The sequence below is a fragment of the Mobula birostris genome, chromosome 32 (genome assembly GCF_030028105.1).
Source record: "Mobula birostris isolate sMobBir1 chromosome 32, sMobBir1.hap1, whole genome shotgun sequence".
NCBI lineage: Eukaryota > Metazoa > Chordata > Chondrichthyes > Myliobatiformes > Myliobatidae > Mobula > Mobula birostris.
Window position 1 is genome coordinate 30,354,732 of NC_092401.1, and position 21,572 is coordinate 30,376,303.

Below are 21,572 nucleotides of genomic sequence, written 5' to 3' on the forward strand. Positions count from 1 at the left end.
TGCCACAAGTGGCTGTGAAGGCCATGTCATTGGGTGCATTTAAGGCAGAGATAGATAGGTTCTTGATTAGCCAGGACATCAAAGGGTATCATGTATATGGAGGAATTTAAGGTGGGGGGTTATATGGGAGGCAGGGTTTAAGGGTCAGCATAACATTGTGGGCCGAAAGGCCTGTACTGTGCTGTACTATTCTATGTTCTATGTTAGAAGGCAGGGGTGTGGGGATGACTGGAAGAATTGGATCAGCCCATGATTGAATGGCAGAGCAGAATCTATGGGCCGAATGGCCTACTTCTGCTCCTATATATTATGGTCTTATTTTTGCCAGACAACAGTTTCAGTGTTAGATACAACATCTGTCTGCTTGACAACAGGCACTACACTTGTCTGCCTGACAACAGGATATGTCTCAGGTACAAACACATGTCTGCCTGACAGCAGTATCATTGTCAGATACAGCACATGCCTGCCTGACAACAGTATCAGTGTCAGGTACAACACCTGTCTGCCTGACAACAGTATCAGCGTCAGGTACAATGTATCTGCCTGACAACAGTATCCGTGTCAGGTACAACACCTGTCTGCCTGACAACAGTTCTGTATTGCGGAGCCAGTTTGCCCAGCAGAAGAGGCAGCTGTTGGCACAGGCTGTGTGCTGTTGGCTACACACCCCCAAGAGAATGGAGAGAGCAGCCTGATGAATGCTAGCTCACAGCTGAGTGACACAACAGACTGAAGGGAGCCGGAGAGGAGAGGAGAACAGACTGCCATTGACCTCATCACCCTTCTGTACCTACTCCAATGCATCTGCTATTTGTGACCTTAGGAGGAGAGTTCCAATGGACAATATGACTCACTCTACATGCTGGGAATCTGAAATTAAATCTCGGATTGCTGGAAAGACTCGGCAGGTCAGGCAGCATCTGTGGAGGAGGAACAGGTATAATGTTTCAGGTTAAAGAGTCTTCAGCAGAACCAGGAAAGTCAGAATTGCATTGTATTTATTCCTCAAAGTAAGAGGAATCCTTCAAAGAGACTGTTCTGCAACTGATCGCACCAGTGCAGGTGTCTGGCCCTGACCCTGCGAGGGCAATTTGTGCAACACCCATCAAGATGTTGCAGTGGAAATGAGAACCCAACAGGACTGGAGAAAGGAGGTCCCTGCGGAATTTGAACAAAGGAGAAGAATCTTAAATTTGATCAGGAGCCAGTCCAGGTGATAGGAAGTTGCATCCAGGTTCATATCAGAAAGCAGGAAGCAATATTTGAGCATCCAGCAAAACACAGAACAAAATCATTGAAATGTGCTGATAGCCAGACTTGCATCTATTTCATCAAATTTTGGGATCTTGGAATATAGATCCATAATTCCTTGAAAGTGGCAGCACAGGTAGATAGGGTGAGGTTTTGGTGCACAGATCTTCATGAATCAATGTACTGAGTACAGGAGTTGGGATGTTATGTTGAAGTTGTATAAGGTGTTGGTGAAGCTTAGTTTGGAGAATTGTGTGCAGTTCTGGTCAACAGGAAAGATATCAGCAAGATTGAACAAGAGCAGAGAAAATTTACAAGGATGTTGCCAGGCCTTGAGGACCTGAGTTACATGGCTGGGGGGTGTACGGAGGGATATGGTCCATGTGCAGGTCAGTGGGACTAGGCAGAAAATGGTTCCTCACAGCCAAGAAGGGCCAAAAGGCCTGTTTCCGTGCTGTAGTTTCTATGGTTCTATGGTTCTATGGTTCTATGGAAAGTTTGAAGAGGTTAGGACTTTATTCCCCGGAGTGTCAAAGAATGAGGGGAGATTTGATAGAGGTATACAAAATTATGAGACGTATTGATAGGGTAAATGAAAACAGGCATTTTCCACTGAATTTGGGAGAGACTAGAATTAGAGTTTCACCTAACCTCAGTGGAAAAACTCATGGGTTGAGGGTGAAAGATGAAATGTTTTAAGAGAACATGTGGGGAATGAAGGGTGGTATGAGTGTGGAATGAACTGTTAGAGGAAGTGGTGGATGTGGGCTCGATTTCAACATTTAAGAGAAATGTAAATAAGTACACGGATTGGTGGGGTATGGAAAGCTATGGTCTGAGTGCAGATCGATGGAACTAGGCAGCTTAATAGTTCAGCACAGACTAGATAAATCAAAGGGCCAGTTTCTCTGCTGTACTGTTCTATGACTCTATCTCCTCCCTTCAGAAACTGTCAAAGAGCCTATAGTCAATAAAGCTATCTTGAAATGTACTTGATATGATGTTAGAAACCCTGCTGGAAAGTTTGCGAACTCTGGTAATCAGATAAGACCATTTGCTATTTCTGTTTCATTCTGGGTTATTGCACAGCCCACGGTCTAAATCAAATTCATCTGCACCAAATGTTTGAATGTGAAAGGTGCGAAACTTACATCTAAACTTTCCTACGCAAGGAACTGTGTGACTGCACTGTCAAGATAATGAAACAGCGCAGTCCCTCAACACCATATCTGGTACTTGAGTGAGTAGAGGAAACAATTGTGTAAGACTTTGCCAAACAGATTAAGGAATTCATAGGGACCAGAATGAGTTCAAAGATAAACTTGATTCTGATACTGAAACAGAAATAAAATGGAAGTGGATTGGATTTTGAAACTGTGGTGACTCCTACTTTGCAAAAGGCACAATCAACAACTTCATGCCCAAAGAAGCTCAAACGTCAAAACCGTTGTGTATATACAGAGGCTTTCACAACCCGTATGGCATGGCAGGAACACTATATACAAAGCACTGGAAGTAAAAGCAACGGAAGTAACCCCCCCCACCCCCATTATCCTAATTAGTACTAACTTACTTTTAATAATGCAACATTTCTCCCCCTTTAAAATCCAACATTCCCCAAATGTAAAAAACTAGGAAATAAAACAGTGGTGTTATTAACTTGCGTACCTAACTTCCCCCGGGATCAATAAAGTATGACTATAACTATGACTATGACTAGAGTCAGTTATCAAAGATGTGATAACAGCACATTTGGAAAGCGGTGGAATCATCGGACAAAGTCAGCATGGATTTGTGAAAGGAAAATCATGTCTGACGAATCTCATAGAATTTTTTGAGGATGTAACTAGTAGAGTGGATAGGGGAGAACCAGTGGATGTGGTATATTTGGATTTTCAAAAGGCTTTTGACAAAGTCCCACACAGGAGATTAGTGTGCAAACTTTTTTGTTTTTTTGTAATATAATTTTTATTGAATTTTCAAAAGGAATACATGAAAAAATAGAATCTACCCTCCCCCCTCCCCTTAACCCTCCACCCCCATATATAGTCCTACCTAAAAAGAAAGAAAGAGAAAAAAAAAGAAAAGAACCGCCTGGGTATTGGAAGGTTTCCACATGCTCCATGGGATTCAAAATAAATTTGGTATAATTATTCGTTACTTTCCCCAAGTGACCAAAGTCTTTATTGGAGCACTTAAATGTGCCATCCTATCTTTTGTAAATAAGGGCGCCAAATATTCAAAAATGTTACATATTTGTCTCTTAAATTATAAGTAATTTTTTCGAGTGGAATAGAACTAGCCATTTCATTATTCCAACGATCCATACTTAAATACGAATCAGATTTCCAAGTAACTGCTATAGTCTTCTTAGCTACTGCCAATGCAATTTTTATAAATTCTTTCTGATATTTATTCAATTTAAGTTTCGGTTTTATCCCTTCAATATCACTTAATAGAAATAATACAGGGTTATGTGGAAGTTGAGTTCCAGTAATTTGTTCCAATAAGATTCTTAAATTTATCCAAAAGGGTTGAATTTTAAAACAAGACCAAGTAGAATGTAAAAAAGTACCAATTTCTTGATTACACCGAAAACATTTATCAGATAGATTTGAATTTAATCTATTTATTTTTTGCGGTGTAATATATAATTGGTGTAAAAAATTATTTTGTACTAATCTAAGTCGAACATTTATTGTATTTGTCATACTGTCAAGACAAAGTCTTGACCAATTTGTTTCATCAATATTAATATTCAGATCTGTTTCCCATTTTTGCTTTGACATGGGTTCCTTGTTTAATTGTCTGTTCTTGAATCAAATTATACATACAAGAAATAAATTTTTTAATTTTCCCTTTTTGTATTAAAATTTCAATTTCATTAGGTTTTGGCAAAAACATTGTTTGACCCAGCTTACCTTTTAAGTAAGCCCTTAATTGAAAGTAACAAAAGAAAGTATTATTAGATATTTTATATTTATCCTTTAATTGTTCAAATGACATCAATATACCTCATTCAAAACAATCTCCTATAAATTTAATCTCTTTTTGGTACCAATTATATAAAAGTTGATTGTCCATTGTAAAAGGAATAAGTCTGTTTTGGAACAAAGGCCTCCTTGCTAATAGAGATTTCTGTGTTTCATTATTAACATTTATCTTATTCCGTAGATCAATCAAATGTGTTAATATAGGAGATTCTTTCTTTTCCCATATCAATTTAGATTCCCATTTATATATAAAATCTTCAGGTCTATTTTCTCCTATCTTGTCTAGTTCTATTTTAATCCATGCTGGTTTTCAATCATCGAAGAAAGATGCAATAAATCTAAGTTGATTTGCTTTATAATATTTTTTAAAGTTTGGAAGTTGTAACCCTCCTAACCCAAATTTACATGTCAATTTTTCCAATGATATTCTTGACATTTTACCTTTCCAAAGAAATTTTCTCACACATTTATTTAACTCTTGAAAAAATTTCTGTGGTAATTGTATTGGTAATGTTTGAAACAAATACTGTAATCTAGAAAATATATTCATTTTTACAACATTGACTCTACCTACTAATGTTATTGGTAATATCATCCATTTGTCAAGATCTTCTTGAATTTTTTTCAATAGTGGTAAATAATTAAATTTATATAAATTCTTTACATCATTATCAAGTCTTATACCTAAATACTTTATACCATTTACCGGCCATCTAAATTGGGTTACTAATCAACATTGACTATAGTCTCCTTTAGTAAGAGGTAAAATTTCACTTTTATCCCAATTTATTTTGTAACCTGACACCTTCCCATATTCATCCAATCTAGAAGATAATTTATGTAACGAATGTTGTGGGTTTGTTAAATAGATCAAAACATCATCAGCAAAAAGATTAATTTTATATTCCTCTTGATTAACTCTAAAACACATAATATCTGGATCAATTCTAATTAGTTCTGCTAATGGCTCTATCGCCAATACAAATAAAGCAGGTGATAGTAGACAACCTTGTCTAGTTGACCTTTTTAACTGGAATGGTGTTGAAATTTGAGAGTTTGTCACTATGTATATACACAACTTTCACAACTTGTACAGCATGGCAAGAACACCATATACAAAGCATTGAACAGTGAACAGTGTGCAATGAACAGTGTAGGTCAGTGGGACCAAATGGATTGGTCATGGGTACAATATTCTGTTCAAGAGTATTGGTATTTCCATACCAGGCCATGATGCAACCAATAAACTCCATCACACAACTATATAGTCTGTCAAAGTTTTAGATGTCATGCTGAATCTCTGCAAATGTATAAGGAAATAGAGGCGGGAGAAGAAGATGGCGGCGTGATGCAGTGCGCGCAGCCGTTCCGAATTGATACCGTATGTGTTAACTAGGGGGCCGTGCACAATCCTGATTTGATGGAAACAGCCGGGAGAAGCACGGAGGAACACCTGGAGAAACTTCTGAAATGCCCGCTTCGCTGCTGCTGCTACTGTGCAATCGAGAATCTCCAGAGGGGAAGGCCCCAAATCCTCGGCTTTGCCTACTGTCTGTTGCTGAGGCCGGGGTCGAAGCGTTCGGCAGAGATGGTGCATGGTGCTCGGTGTCGGAGAGTTGGTCGGAGGCTCGGAGTTTTCGGACAGACTCGGAGTCGGACTGTGGTCGGATGCTTCCAGGATGCTGCATCGGCAAGTTTGCGGCGCTGGAAGCTCACCGTCTGCGTGAGATGACGGGACTTTCGAGAGACTTTGAGACTTTTTACCGTGCCCATAGTCCGTTCTTATCAAATTACGGTATTGCTTTGCACTGTTGTAACTATATGTTATAATTATGTGGTTTTTGTCAGTTTTTCAGTCAGCTTGTCATGTATTTCTGTGATCTCATTCTGGAGAAGCATTGTATCATTTCTTCATGCACGCATTACTAAATGACAATAAAAGAGGACTGCGTGTCCTCATAATCTAAATTTAAATCTATACTTTCTTTGTAGTCGCACTTGTGCCCTAGCCCAGGACAGATCCTCTCAGATGATTACACTGTGGAATTTAAAGTTGTTGACCCTCTCCTCTATTGAACCTCTGACGAGACTGACTCCTGGCTTCCTCCTCCTGAAGTCAATAATCAGCGCTTCGGTCTTGAGTGAGAGGCTTTTGTTGTGGTAATAGCAATGTATAGGAACCAGATTTTCAGTCTCCCTCCTACACGCTGATTCATCACCATCTTTGATTCGGCCCATGCCAGTGGTGTTGTCAGCAAACTTGAGTATGGCATTGGAGCTGTGCTTAACCTCAAAGCCTGATAGAACACACCACCAGGTCCAGGGACAGCTTCTGGCCTACTGTTATAAGACTACACAATGGTCCCCAAGTAGGACACGATGGAGTCCGGACCTTGCACCTTTCTGTCTCCTGGCACTGCATTTTCTCTGTAAGTATAACACTTTATTCTGCACCTTGTTAATGTTTAACCTTTTACTACCTGTAACGTTGTAATGATTTGATCTGCATGCACGGTATGCAAGACAGGTTTTTCACTGTACGGGTTCCTACAATAAACCGATTTTTCAATTTTCTGGAAGACATAAACTCAGTGGATTGATCAATCTCCTTCTGTGCTGTAAATGTGAGGAAGTGCTGTTTTGCTGTTGATGATGTCATTTTATAATTAAACCACTTGCAGGAGGGAAGGTTAATAAAAAATTTCACAATCTATGAACTGTTCTGCTTCTGTGCTCAGGTGAGTAGGGATGTCTGGAAGCCCTATTCCCTGACTGTCAGTGAGCTGACACCTGATCCTGTTTGTTCTTATATCTGGTTACAATGGTGTGAGTACAATCAAACTGAGGTCATTCTGTTTGATATGTGCCCTAACTCGAGCAGCCTCCGTCAGTCAACAATATACTAGTGTTAGGCTTAAAATTAAGTGTTGTCCTTCAGAACTTGATTTTTGGGGAGAGAATTTCAAACATTTCTTAATCTGTGTGGTGAGTGTTTCCCATATCCCTTCCTGCTTCTGATTGTCAGGTACAGCTCTGGTCGCAGGTTTCCTGGTGAGGGAATCAGTTCTCTGAGGCTGTGAGTACCTCTCCTCTGCACTTCATCCTCCTCACTTTCACCACGTAATTCCTTTACATTTCTTGGCCTTCACTTCATCTCCACTGACAGCCTGCACCATGGTCTTATGTCCGGCTTATGGTGATGTATTATTCACAAGGGATAATATGGACTTGCACCAACAAGTTTGTACATTCTCCATGTAGCTACGTGGGTTTCCTTCAGCTGCTCCCATTTCCTCTGCATTCTAAAGATGAACGGGTAGGGTTAGTAAATACTGAAAACTAGTGACATTTGCCGACTGCCTAGCTCATTCCTTGCTGATTTGCTTAGATACATCATACTGCATGTTTCAATGTACATGTGACAAATAAAACTGAGCTTTTTATCTTTACATTCAGATTCTGACAGTTATATTTGAAGGCCATTTGTCTCTATTGCAGCTCCAAGAAATTCAAGAATATGTTCAAGTTTCTTCTACTTCTTCAAGCTACTTCCTTTTCTATCCCTGAGCTACCTCTTCAAGATTTTCCCACATCTACAGAGATTAACTGAAGTGAATCCTGCTACTCCTGAGGTTGGGTAAACCCCAGTTTTACACCCTGCTCCATATGGCAAAACTTGGCATTGAGGTCTTTGGAGGAGTGCACAAGGGCTCACAAGGAGGGGGAAGGGAGGAAAGGTTCCACTTATGGAAAAGTCAGAGAAAGTTGGATTGTACTCCTCAGGATGACAGAGGGAAAAGAATGGGTTTAAAATCGGACAGGGCGTCACAGAGCAAATTGTGTGCTGTGGCACAGAAAATTCAAAATGAGTTGCAGAAGACCAAAAGGCAGTCACACAAAAATAAGTCTTTTGTGCGAATTTAGTTGTCTTCAGTGGTTGGAAAGATACTGGAGTCCATTATTAAGGATAAGGATTCGGGACTTGATAAAATAGGCCAAAGTCAGCATGGTTTCCTAAAGGAAAATCTTGCCTGACAAGCTGTTGGGAGTTTTTGAGGAAATAACAGGCAGGATAGAGAAAGGAGAGTCAGTGGATGTTGTTCACTTGGATTTTCAGAAGGCCTTTGACAAGGTGCCCCACATGAGGCTACTAAAGAAGATAAATGTTCAAGTTCTTGGGTGTCAAGATCTCTGAGGACTTAACCTGGTCCCAACATATTGATGCAGCTATAAAGAAGGCAAGACAGTGACTATACTTCATTAGGAGTTTGAAGCGATTAGGTATGTCACCAAAAACAACTTCTATAGATGTAGCATGGTGAGCATTCTGACAGGCTGCATCACCGTCTGGTATGGAGTGGGGTGGGGGGCTACTACACGGGACCAAAAGAAGCTGGAGAGGGTCAACTCCATCTTGGGTACTAGCCTACAAAGTACCCAGGACATCTTCAAGGAGCAGTGTCTCAGAAAGGCAGCGTCCATTATTGAGGACCCCCAGCACCCAGGGCATGCCCCTTTATCATTGTTGCTGTCAGGGTATCTCAACATAGTCCCCTCCTACATGTGCACACTTAGTCCAGCAGTCGTTGAGCATATGGATCCCTTCTTTGTGGAAGTGGTCCACAGCAGGGGTGATTGATAAGTTCGTGGCCTAAGGTAGAAGCAGATGAGTTATACAGCTCTCGTTACATGCACGTGCAGTTCAACTTTTTGAGTGAAAATGCAGAAAGTTTGAAGTTTCTCCTCATCTCCTTCTAATTTAGGCCATGAACATATCAATCACCCCTGCTGTGGACCACTTTCTGGAGGTCCAAGACACCGACTTCTACAAAGAAGGGATCCATATGCTCCACGACGGCTGGACTAAGTGTGTAAATGTAGGAAAAATAAATGTGCTGGGTTTTCCAAAATTGACTCTTTCTACCTTAGGCCACGGACTTATCAATCACCCCTTGTATATTATGTATTGCGTTGAACTGCTGCTGCCAAGAAAACAAATTTCTGTGAAAATAAACCTGATTCTGATTCTGACTCTGGTATTATAGGAAAGGCACTATCATGGACAGAAGATTGGCTGACTGGCAGAAGACAAAGAGTGGGACTAGGGGGGCTTTTTCTGGTTAGCTGCTGGTGGCTAGTGGTGTTTCACAGAGACTGGTGTTGGGTCTGCCGCATTTTTAATGTAGTATGTTAATAATCTGAATTATAGAATTAATGGCTTTGTAGCCATGTTTACTGATAACAGGGAAGTGTATGGTCTCACTCTAGTTCTACGTTGTATGGTCTTATGGGAAGGCAGCAGGGATGAAGTCACAGAGCAATATAGACTCAGTCACAGAGTCAATGCTTTTCAGAAGGGTATTAGAATAAATAATTGAAAATGAAAGCTTGCAGGAACTCGAGAGTAGCACACAACAAGTACTACATTTAGTATCGTTGTGATACTCTGTGACAGCGGTTGGTGAAAGACAGAAACTTCAAACCTGGCCTTGCACTTTTTATACAGAATATTAAAGATCAGCTTCATTTGTCACATGTACATTGAAATGGTGAAATACTGTATGTTGTTTTGTGCCAATGATCAATACAGTTTGAGAATGTGCTGGAGGTGGCCGGAAAGTGTCACCATGCTTTGGGAAGCACACAACTCACTAACCCAAACCCATTCATCTTTGGAAAGTGGGAGGAGACTAGAGTACTTGGAGGAAGCTCCCACAGTCATGGGGGAATGCGGACAACAGTGGGGATTGAACCCTGATCAATAATTGCTATAATTGCATAATGCTAACAACTACACTACCATGTTGCCCCATCAGAATGCAAGCCATCCCACACCCTTCAGATTCTATGCTATGAACTTTAGCCTACACATTCAAAAGACTGCTTCCTTTTTCTTACAAATGTCATGCTTATTTGGAACAAATAAGAATTGAGGTTGATGGTGACAGACGTCCTGGCTCAGAGGGAGAGACATGAGAATGAGCTGAGGCTGCCTGTCTCTGATAAGAAAAGTGAGGCTGAATTTGTTATCAAGCCCAAAAAACAGTCAGGGTTGTGAATAAGAGGCTCTATCAGTGGAGTGCAGTTTTCCACCCTGTCCCACTAATTAGATCTTACAGAGCCACGAGGAGGAATGAGGTAACTTTGGCCTTGGCTTGGAACAGAGCTGGTTGTTATGGTCCATTGATCCAGGGCTTCGGATTGCAGACGGTGATACCTTACTAAGTAGCAGTAGCTTCCACAGGACACATGGGAATAGGTCAGAAGATTTTAGAACTTTACGTTGTTTTAAAGTTCAAAGTTTGAAGTAAATTTAATATCAAAGTACATATAAGCCACCATTTACTAATGTTCATTTTCTTGCAGTCATTCACAAAAAAGCAGAACAAAGAAATACAATAGAATCAGTAAAAAGCTAGAAAGAACAAACAACCAATGTGCAAAAGAAGGCAATCTGTACAAATGCAAACATAATAATAAGTAAACAACAAAGAAATAAGTAAATGAATAAATAAATAAGTAAAACTGAAAAGGAATTATAAGATTTTTGTCCTACCTCGGTCTTGAACTGAAGAGCAGTAATTCACTAGCTCTGGCACCTTGGCCCCAGAGTAATGCGTTTTGTTTGGCTGCTTTTATTTGCTGTTTTATTTGACTATATGGATGAATGACAATTCAGTTTGAACTTGTACTTGTGTCCATTCCAAAGTGAAGAGGGCTGAGGTAAAATTACGACCTCAAAGAAGGAGAATTAGGGCACTTGGCCCATTGAGTCTGCTCCTCCATTTGATCATTCTCATATTTTTTCAACCCAAATATCTTGCCTTCCACCGTCATCCTTAACCCCACCCTGCCTTACCAAATGAGAGCTGATCAATCTCTGCCTTAAATATACCCAATGCCTTGGCTTCCATAGCTGTCTTTGGAATTCATTTCTGGCTAAAGAAATTTTTCCTCATGTATATATGTCCTCAAGGGTTGTCTCTCCGATGAAGTTATATACAACAGTTGATTTCTGAGGTCAGAGATCAGTTGCTAGGACGGGTGATGGAAGTAGATCTATCAGGAATGTTCAGAATGGAATTGGATAAAAGGAAGTGCTTCAGTATGTGGGGAAGGATGTGCTGGATTGATTGGTCTCATTTGTTAGTCATAGTCATAGTCATAGTCATACTTTATTGATTCCAGGGGGAAATTAGTTTTCGTTACAGTTGCACCATAAATAATAAACAGTGATAGAAATAGTAATAGAATCATAAATAGTTAAATAGTAATATGTAAATTATGCCAGTAAATTATGAAGTAAGTCCAGGACTAGCCTATCGGCACAGGGTGTCTGACCCTCCAGGGGAGGAGTTGTAAAGTTTGATGGCCACAGGCAGGAATGACTTCCTATGACGCTCTGTGCTGCATCTTGGAGGAAAGAGTCTCTGGCTGAGTGTACTCCTGTGCCCACCTAGTACGTTATGTAGTGGATGGGAGACATTGACCAAGATGGCATGCAACTTAGGCAGCATCCTCTTTTCAGACACCACCGTGAGAGAGTCCAGTTCCATCCCCACAACATCACTGGCCTTACGAATTGCTGCACAAACGTACAGAACAAGGGGCCCATTATAAACACACAGAAAGAGGGGCCCATTACAAAGAACAGAATGAGGAGACCCATGACCAGTTGCTGCCGGTCTTTGTCTATGACACCAGATTTATCTACCCACACTTACATCACAGTCGGAGATCTGTGTCATATCAACATTTATCAAGGACTAGCATGAAGCAGAGAGTGAAGCTGCAGGGTTCAGACACCTGGTTTACAGTAAAAATGAAACTTTCATTGTACTAACTTTGCTTTTCAGATCTGGTGTGGAAAATCACAACACACAAAGTGCTGGAGGAACTCAGCAGATCAGGTAGCATCTGTGGAGGGAAATGGATAGTTGATCTTTTGGGTTGAGACCCTTCATCGGAAACAAGGCTGGCATGGACTAAATGGGCCAAAGGGCTTGTTTTTCTGCTGTAGTGCTCTGTGACTATGAGTTTGAACCATCGATGATAGCTTCACACACAGAATTCTGCAGATGCTGAAAATCTGAAATAAAACAGAAAGTGCTGCCGATGTTCAACAGATCAGGCAGCATCAGTGGAGGTAGAAACAGAGTTAATGGTTCTGATGAAACATTAATTCTTTTTCTCTCTTCTCAGATGCTACCTGACCTGCTGGACATGTCCACTGGTCTCTGTTGTAGGTCAATGACTCATTGCAAGGACTGTTTAATCACATCAGAGGAAACAGGCTGTCAGTGGTGTGACATTACCTGTGTAACAGTGACCGTCAGCTGCGCATCAAGGTCATAAACAAGGTCAACGGAGTTTCTTCCACACAGCGTTCTGCTGATCTACTTCAAGATGGTAAGAAATATTTAACAGAAGACAAATTCCTGGACTCACTGGGTGTTACAGTGTTGGAAATATTATCAAAGGCAGGATTGCATCGTTAGCAAAAGAAGCTCATATGAGGCGAGTGGTGATATTAAGTTTATTGGAAGAAGTTATTGGGGGATGTCAAAGGTAAGTTCTTCTACACAGAGAGTGGTGGGAGCATAGAACACACTACCAAAAGCAGATACATTCGGGGCACTTAGAAACTCATAGATAGGCATATGTATCTTAAGAAAAAATCAAGGATTATCTAGGATTGAAGGGCTAGATTAATCTTAGAATAGGTTAAAATAATGTCACAATATCATGGGCCAAAGGGCCTGTACTGTGCTGCAAAATTCTACATTCTAATCTGAATCTATATGACACCTCTTACATTTGGTCTTTACAAGCCAGTATCTCACAAACAACAACTCCTCTGCAGTATAGACACCACTCAATATAGTCCTCCGCACTTCGGAGAGGCATTTGAACTCAGAGCCCTTAGAAATGAGACTGCCTTGGGTGAGTGCATGTACTCCGTCTCAGATGTCTTCCAGTGTTTTCTGTTTCTAGTTTAGTTTTCTTGAGATTTTATTTTTCCACTCCTTTCATTTACACGTGAACCATAAACTGATCTGAGCTGTTTGTGTGTAGACTGCAATATGCAAACACTTGTCATATTTAATTCACAGCCTCTGTGGTTAGTCAATTGTTAATTCTTAATTGGTTCGGAAGGGGGCACACAAGGTGCTGGTAGTTTTAAAGTCTGAACACAAAAGCTAATGCCTTATAACTCCTGACTATTCGAGGCATGCACAAACGTATTTCCAGCCTGAGTTAGAACTTGCTTAATATTCTACGGAGGTGAACACCACACTGACTGCTGGCTGTGAGCCATAGGCAGGAATTCATTCCAACCTTTGGTGACGCCGCAGTGACAGAGGGGAGATTGTAGTCTGCTGCCTGTTCACCACTCCCATTAATTGTTCCAGCTTTTTGGCCAGGGTTCCATTTCCGTCTTCCCATTGGTAATTGCAGGCACGTCAATCAATAGCAGAACAATGGAGGAGACACGGCACAGTACTGCCTCCAGTAACAAAATGCACTGTACTTCCAGGAAATGCTAAACTTAGTGTTTTCAGTTTCACTGAGTTCTCTATTAGTCTAGTTCACTCTGACTAACCTAACTTCTATTCGAACTATTCCACTCTGTCTAGTTCCACCTTTGAGCTATTTTTCCTCTTCTCAGTGCGATGATGGAACAACAACAAATTAGAGACTGGAACAACTGGATGCCTGAGATCAAATCCCAGTGGAACTGCTGAATTTAAATGCAGTTAACAATCTTGAACTTAAAAGGAAAAGCTAATCATAATGACCAGAGATGGTTGTGAAGAATGACCTGGTTCTTCTGTGGCCTTCAGGAGAAGAGATCTGTTGTCCTAACACAACACACAGCAAAGAGGCTGCCTCTAATTGTCCTCAAGAATCATACTGCTGTTTCATTACAAAGAAGAAAAAAAGGATTTAAATAAAAGCAGACTAATTAACTGAACTTGGACAAAATCCTCCAAACACATTGTGAGAAAGATATCTCTGATATCCCCCTGTCCCAGTTTTGGACAGTACCAGGCAGAAGAGGAGAGGTAGTGATGTGATATACAGGCAGGAGCGAGGGAGTCTTCATTACCACCCCAGGCCCTAGGGTGAATCATGGGTGGAGGATCCTCTCCCTGATCATCTTCTCCCTTCCTCCCTTAACTGACAGACCTGTCCACCTCCTGTTTAACCACAATCACAAGGAGCACTGAGAACAGCAAGGGAACAGAAGGTGCTCTGGTTGAGGATCTTGAATATCCCCCAGAAGGCATGGATCAATACACTATAATGGACCGAGTCCTGAAGGACAGAGCTGCTAGTTTGGGGGCGTGGAAGGTAGTGGGTGAGCAGGAGGAGGCTCACAGCTCTGGACCTCATCCTCACCAACATATCTCAAGTGAGTGGAATAGTATTGATAGAAGTGACCACTGCACAACCCTCGTGGAAACAAAAGTCACACTGTAAGACAGAGGAACTTACCTACCACCGCATTTTGTGCAGCCACAAATGTCCCGAATGGTAGAGATTCAGAATAGAAGTGGCAATTTGGCACCGGATCCATGACACACCGTGAGGAAATGGTCACAATTCTAGCACATCCCTCACCTTACCAGAACTATCGATCTAGTGGATTAACACTTGGTGTGTAGACCATGCAACAAAGGACTGTGTGAGCCAAGCTGCAGGCAATGGGCAAGGCTAAACCTTTCACATCAACACAGGCTTTATGAAGCATTGGTCAGACCACATTTGGAGTACTGTGAGCAGTTTTGGGACTCATATTTATGAAAGAATGGGCTGGTGTTGGGCAGGGTCCAGAGGAGGTTCATGAGAATGATAGGGTTAATGTATGAGAAGTGTTTGATGGCTTTGGGACTATACTCCCTAGGGTTAGCAAAATGAAGGCGGATCTAATTGAAATTTACCAAACATTGAAAGGCTTAGACAGAGTAGAGTTGGAGAGGAAGTTTCTCAGTAGTAGGAGAGCCTAGGACCAGAGGGTGCAGTCTCGGAGAGAAGGACATCTCTTCAGAACAGATATGAGAAGGAATTTCTTTAGCCAGAGGGTCAGGAATCTTTTAAGATGAAATTTATTTATCACATTCTCACTGAAGCATACTGCAAAATGTATCACGTGTCAAATCAAATCAGCGAGGATGGTGCTGGTGGCAGTCCATGAGAGTCGCCACGCTTCCGGTGCCTACAGCTTACTAACTCTAACCCATATGTCTTTGGAATACGATCAAGGAGGAGGATGCACAAGCTCTTTACAAATAGTGGTGGGAATTGAACCCTGATCTTACAGATGGTGCAGTGATAGCGTAATGCTAACTGCTTTGCTACCATACTACCAAATGCCCGCACGCAGCAAGATCTGATAACATTCAGCATTGGCTGAGAAGTGGCAAGTAATGCTTGATCCTAGAAAGGGTTATAAGACAACCATCCATAATGACAGCATCTAATCATTTACTCCTGGCATGGAATGGCATTGCAGTCACCGAGTTTCCCACCATCAGTATATTGAGGGACACCAACACCCAGAAGCAGAACTGGAGCAGCCTACAAACACCATGGCTGAATATTCTACTCAACTGCTCACTGCTTCCAAGTGTAAAGACCCGACAAGCTCCAACAACACTGAGGAATCTGACACAACCCAGAAGCTTAGTCCCAACCCCAAATGTTGACTGCCTCCAATCCCAGTGCACAGTTACTCACTGAGCTACTCTGACAGTACCTTCCAGCCCAGTACAGCGGAAAAGGTTCATGGGAGCACCACCTCCTGTAGGTTCCCCATGTTTCACAACCCCTCCTTGTATCGAACTGTTCCTCTGCTCTTTCACCATTTGGTTTAAATCCTGGAGCTTCACCCTCAACTGCACTGTGGGAACGTTGTCACCAGAGGGACTGCAATGGTTCAAGAAGGAAGTTCACCAATATTTCCTCAAGATCATTTGTGAATGGGCAATAAACTTAGGCCTTGTTCATGATGAATAGATCCTGAAAGGGACTAACCAAGAAAACTCTGCTGTCCAGTTTAACGTGCTCTTTGATTGAGTGTGTTCCAGACGAATTTTGCTTGAAGCTGTTAAACCTAACCTGCTTACCACTGACTGAGTCCTCTGCTCCAACTCTTGTCGACATACATTGTTATATCCAGACATAAGGATTTTAGCCACAAGGATTTTATTCAGAGGAAGCAGATAGTCCAAAATGAGCTGCCTTTGCTCATGGACAGAATGCAATCCTAATATAGAACAGCTGGTGTGCACACATAGATAATGGGGAAAGTTGCAGTCACGTGTCAGGGCCACAGTAACAGTCGTGTTTCTGCTCAAGTGTATCTCTTGGCACAATTGGTGCTAAAATGGAGCACAGAATTAGTCTGTCCAAAATTTCAGGAGAAGCCTGTTGGATGCATCATATGGGCTTGTCATTGTGATCTTCCATAGAGCCTTTGATAATGCAGGCTGTGGACAGAGGAAGAACAGCTGTCCTGAACGGGGCTGTGGTCTGGCTTGTTGGGGGAAATGAAGCTGACAGGCAGGGCAGACCATGTCTGTTTGATGGGTTTGTGGAGGGGAGGTGGGGGGAGAAGGTGTTACTGGTGCAGTAAGGAATTTATTTTAGTCAGTCCCAGTCTTACATTATGATGGGATACACTCTTCCGCTCAGCCCCATTATCCAAGGTCACCCTGAAGGCTGAGCCACCTTGAACAAGATCCCTGCTGCGGTTACAGTTTAATTATTGAACAATATTCCAGACTAAAGAATGTTGTAAATTCAACAAACAGGTTAGAGAACATTCAGAGGTAAGTAGCCCACTCAGACGATCTACGTGTGAAGTAGATTAGAGAAGCTTTAATCAATAAACATTAAACTTGACAGAGGAATTTGTAGTTATTTGCTTTTGACAATCTGGTGCACTTTTTCTAAACAGGGTGTTTCAAAGAGATGCATGTCCAACTGAAAAATCACACAGGCATGCTAGTGTGAGCTATAGCTGGAAGAATCTATCAGTGTGAGTTTTCTGACTCCACTTTTTCGTGAGTTCCCTTTTGCTGTATGGCACCAATGACTGCCTCAGCTGGATTCCATTCATCTCTGCCTGAGCCCTACTCCCATTTCATACAAGGCTCATTCCAGCCCTCTATCTTGTCACCTAATTTCTCTCTACCCACGAACTTATCTAGCTCCTCCTTAAATACACCACTTTGTTGATCTCCACCACTTAAAGGGGCAAGGGCTTCCTTTCCGATATGTGGAGGATTCTTCTCATTGTTGACTTCAGAAAGGGGAAGCAGGGTGAAAATGCCTCTCAAAATGAATCTCACGATAGTATATGGTAACATATATGTATTGAACTCCCTGCCACCACCCAGTTGTTGTCACGTATGAAGCATCAATAGTGTTATTCTGCTTACTTTTTAACTTTGCACCTCATCATTTGTGAATTTATTTGTTGAATATGACTTTATATGTTATGTGTGTGAGTTATACAAACTGCGTAATCCACCTTGGTCAGGAAGAATGTTGTCCCATTTGGTGGTATACATGTGTACGGTTGAATGTCAATAAACTGAACTTGATCTTTAATAATACATTTGGTTTGAACATGTGCCAGTCAACACAAGTCTATCTGCAGTGGGAAGGGTCAGAAACTTTCAACTCCTGGGGATAGTATATGTCTTGGGTGCAGAACATAAATGCAAGCACAAGGAACGTGCTCCTGTGTCTTCCTTAAAAGGTTAAGGAGGGTCGGCTTGTCACCAAAACTGTAATGAGCTTCTGCAGGCAGGTGTGCTGTTGGAAGTGTCCAGAGTGATTACACCACAATCTGGCATGGTAATTCAAATGCAGAAAACGTCACAGTCATAGATAATGCACCTACAAGTAGAGGGTGTCGAACAACCTCACCATGATATTTAGTGTTGTTACCACCCGAAATCACTTGTCTCATGACTAACATCATCTAGAACCTCAAGAGGATTGGCAAGACATGAGCTTGATTTTGAGAGCAAGTCAGAAGCTGCATATTCCACTCTGAGTGACGCACCAACTGCGCAGAACCTTTCCACCATTACAGTGCAAGGAATTAGCTGAGCTGTGAACCTCCAACAGTAACCACGAGGCTCCGTACAATCCAGCTGCGCCACAGTGACACTGAACATCTTTGTTGCCTCACAACTTCAGCAGCCCAGGTTCAATCCCAACTTCCGCTGCTGTCTGTGTGAAGTTTGCACGTTCTGCCTGTGTCCATGTGGGGTCCACTGGGTACTCTAGTTCCTGACCATATTCCAAAGTTGGGTGGGGTCAGTGGGATTGTCAGTCACAGTAAACTACCCCTGGTGCAGGCAAGGTATGGGGGAAGCTGGCAGGTGGGGGAGTGACATCCAGTAATGTGGGGGAAAGGGAATGACAATACTGCCCTGAACCAGCAGAGACACAGTGGACCAAATGTCTTCCTAGATCACAATTAAATAAGTCTGTATGCTGGGCATCACTGTGATCTTGTACAGAGTTTGCACTGAGTACATGGAGGCTGGAGTGTGTACGGGGAGACTACCAGGTGTGCAGGGAGACTGCACCATGCATGGGGCAACTGCACCGTGTCTGGGGAGATTGCACCATGTACGAGGAGACTGCAGCGTGCACAGGGAGACCTCGCCGTGTACAAGGACATCGCACCGTGTACAGGGAAAATTGCACTGTGTACAGGGAGACTGCTCTGTGTACAAGGAGATCACACGGTGTAGAAAGAGGTCGCACCATGTACAGGGAGACCTCAGTGCGTACAGGGAGACTGCAGTGTGTATAGGAGATTGCACCCAGTACAGGGAGAGCGGACTGTGTACCGGGAGACTCTGCTGTGTACCGGGAGACCCCGCTGTGTACCGGGAGACCACGCAGTGTACAGGGAGATTTATACCGTGTACAGGGAGACTGCACCGTGTACCGGGAGACTCTGCTGTGTACAGGGAGACCACGCAGTGTACAGGGAGAATTATACCGTGTACAGGGAGACCGCACTCTGTACGGGTAGATTGCACCGTGTACCGGGAGACCACGCAGTGTACAGGGAGATTTGCACCGCGTACAGGGAGACTGTGCCGTGTACCGGGAGACCGCACTCTGTACGGGTAGATTGCACCGTGTACAGGGAGACTGCGCTGTGTACTGGGAGACCACGCAGTGTACAGGGAGATTTATACCGTGTACAGGGGGATTGCACAGTTTACAGGGAGATTTGCACCGTGTATTGGGCAAAACAACATCACATGGACAGTAACCCTTGCAGAACGTGTCTCACCGTGAACAAGCACCTTCAGTGGATGGTCTGCCGACGGTCCAAGAACGGTTTACAGCAAACGAGAGAAATATACACACTGATGGAGTGACAGAGCTGGTGAGAAGTTGATGAACAAAGAACAGCTAACTACCCCGCTGCATTCCCATGGCAACGGGCTATGAGCTACATTCCCAGTGGAATTGTAATGAACGACGGCAGAATGGGGATTCGATGTGGTCACTGGCTGTGAATTGCTCACAGCTTCACCAATAGTAGTGAGGGTGACTACAGAGTGAATCAGTCAGCCGGGCACTCTCACTGGGCAGGTTTAACCAGCCGCCGGGAACAAGACTGTCTTTGTTAACGTTGTAGGAATGTAAAAGCGTTCCGTGCCCTGCGTTCTGATATCGAAACTGGTTGCCCGCCACACAGTCCCTCTCTTGCCCATTTCCCAGAACAGCTTATTTGCTTATCAGCTGCAAGCTGCAATGTTCCTCGGTCTCCGAGACTTGCTGACTTTGGGCGGTTACCAAGCTTATCGATGCCCTTGAGCTACTCCATCACTTTCCCGTTAGATTTTCCTTCCTCCGGCCTTGTCTCGCCGATTCTCAACTTTACATACCATTCCCCTTCTCCTCCTCTCTCGCTGCCCTTTCACTTTCCCCGTCCATCAGGACCTTCCGGTGTGTCGTCTATTTCCCGCTGGGAGTTGTATTCCAGCTGCCCTGCCCTTGCTACAATGAAATGACCGGCAAGACGTGGAAAGGTAAGCATGGGAAATCATCTTGTAGGTAGCCGTATGACTCATTTCTGTTAACGCTGGAAACCCCAGGCACACTCTCCAATACCCTGTATGCCACTTCAGAGGGGAAATCCCCATTGCCTGGGAGCTTTACCTAAGCGACGTGAACACAAAGCGCACTGGCAAATATAAATGTTACTGAAATAAGATTTATAGAACCACAGAGCTGTTACAGAACAGAAGGCTATTCAGTCCCTGAGTCCACTGTAAACATAATCCAGCTGGTAGCATCTCCCAACCCTCTTTCCATAACCCAGTGAATTTCTGCCAGCTCCCGGCTGTCGCTCTGAGTTGAAAGGTTGCCCTCTCTTATCGCCAAGCCATCACTGTGGAGAACCGTCCCCATGTCACGTTTGGTCCTCTGCTGGTACCTTCACTCTGTGATTCCCATTCAGCTTCTCACTTTATCCACTCCTTCATTTATCCCAATCTTAATTCCCATTGTCTGATGTTTCTGTTTCTAGAGAAAATAATTTAGGCGTCTGCAGACCAATCACACGCTTTGCGCCCCGTGTTTCTTCTGAGATCTTTGCCCTCTCCTCAGGCCACAAGGTGAGAAGGTTACATACACAAGCGACAAGTGTCAGAAACAGATCGACAGATCGCAAGTTCTGAAGGCAAAAGTTTAGCGTGTCAAGTGACACAAACTCACCCAGCAGGAAAATGAATCGCTGAGATTCCATCAGCGGGATGTGCTGTTTTCTCTTTCTGCCAAGCTGCGGAGGCCGGGCGGGGATGTGCGGCATTGCTCTTCACTGTAGACGCGTGCACTCTCTCCTCAGTCCCTCACCGTCTCGGAGAGCTCCCAAGCATCGCTCAGATCTTCAGCTGAAGAGCGGGACAACCAATCGGTGAGCTCGCGGGGTGGGGCCAGCATTTCGGAATGACAAAGAGCCCCGCTTCAATAGTGTTCATGTGACAGAGGGATTTCCTCGGCCAATTCTGCAGGGGATTGCTTCACTAGTATAGTAACTTGTGGAAAATACTTCTTTTACCACATACTAGGTTTCATAAAATTGTTATAACTGGGGATGGTAATGAGGACAAGCTTCCATTTTCTATTCAATACTCGCAATGGTGTGCGCCTCAATAGCCTGTGTCAACCAAGTCCAGCTCCAGGCCTTCTCCTTTGGCTTAGCTTCTAAGCCCAGCCGAAACGTTTCTACTGACAGGAGAAGGGGCAAAAGTGGGTTACTGGCGCTTTAAAACT

At 43.0% G+C, this 21,572-nt stretch overlaps 1 protein-coding gene across 2 annotated transcripts in view; it reads right to left on the reverse strand.

Annotated features, from left to right (window-relative positions):
* The window catches only part of LOC140191047 (adhesion G protein-coupled receptor E5-like), a 74,422-nt gene extending 53,246 nt beyond the window's left edge, over positions 1–21,176 (reverse strand). Inside the window, exon 1 of one of the 2 annotated variants that reach the window (XM_072248117.1) lies at positions 21,015–21,176. In XM_072248117.1, the coding sequence (XP_072104218.1) occupies positions 21,015–21,108 (94 nt within the window). In that variant the 5' untranslated portion in view covers positions 21,109–21,176. Of the gene's footprint in view, positions 1–10,803; positions 10,927–21,014 lie in introns of those variants that run through there. The other variant, XM_072248118.1, reaches the window with a different exon arrangement.
* Positions 21,177–21,572: the final 396 nt, after the last annotated feature.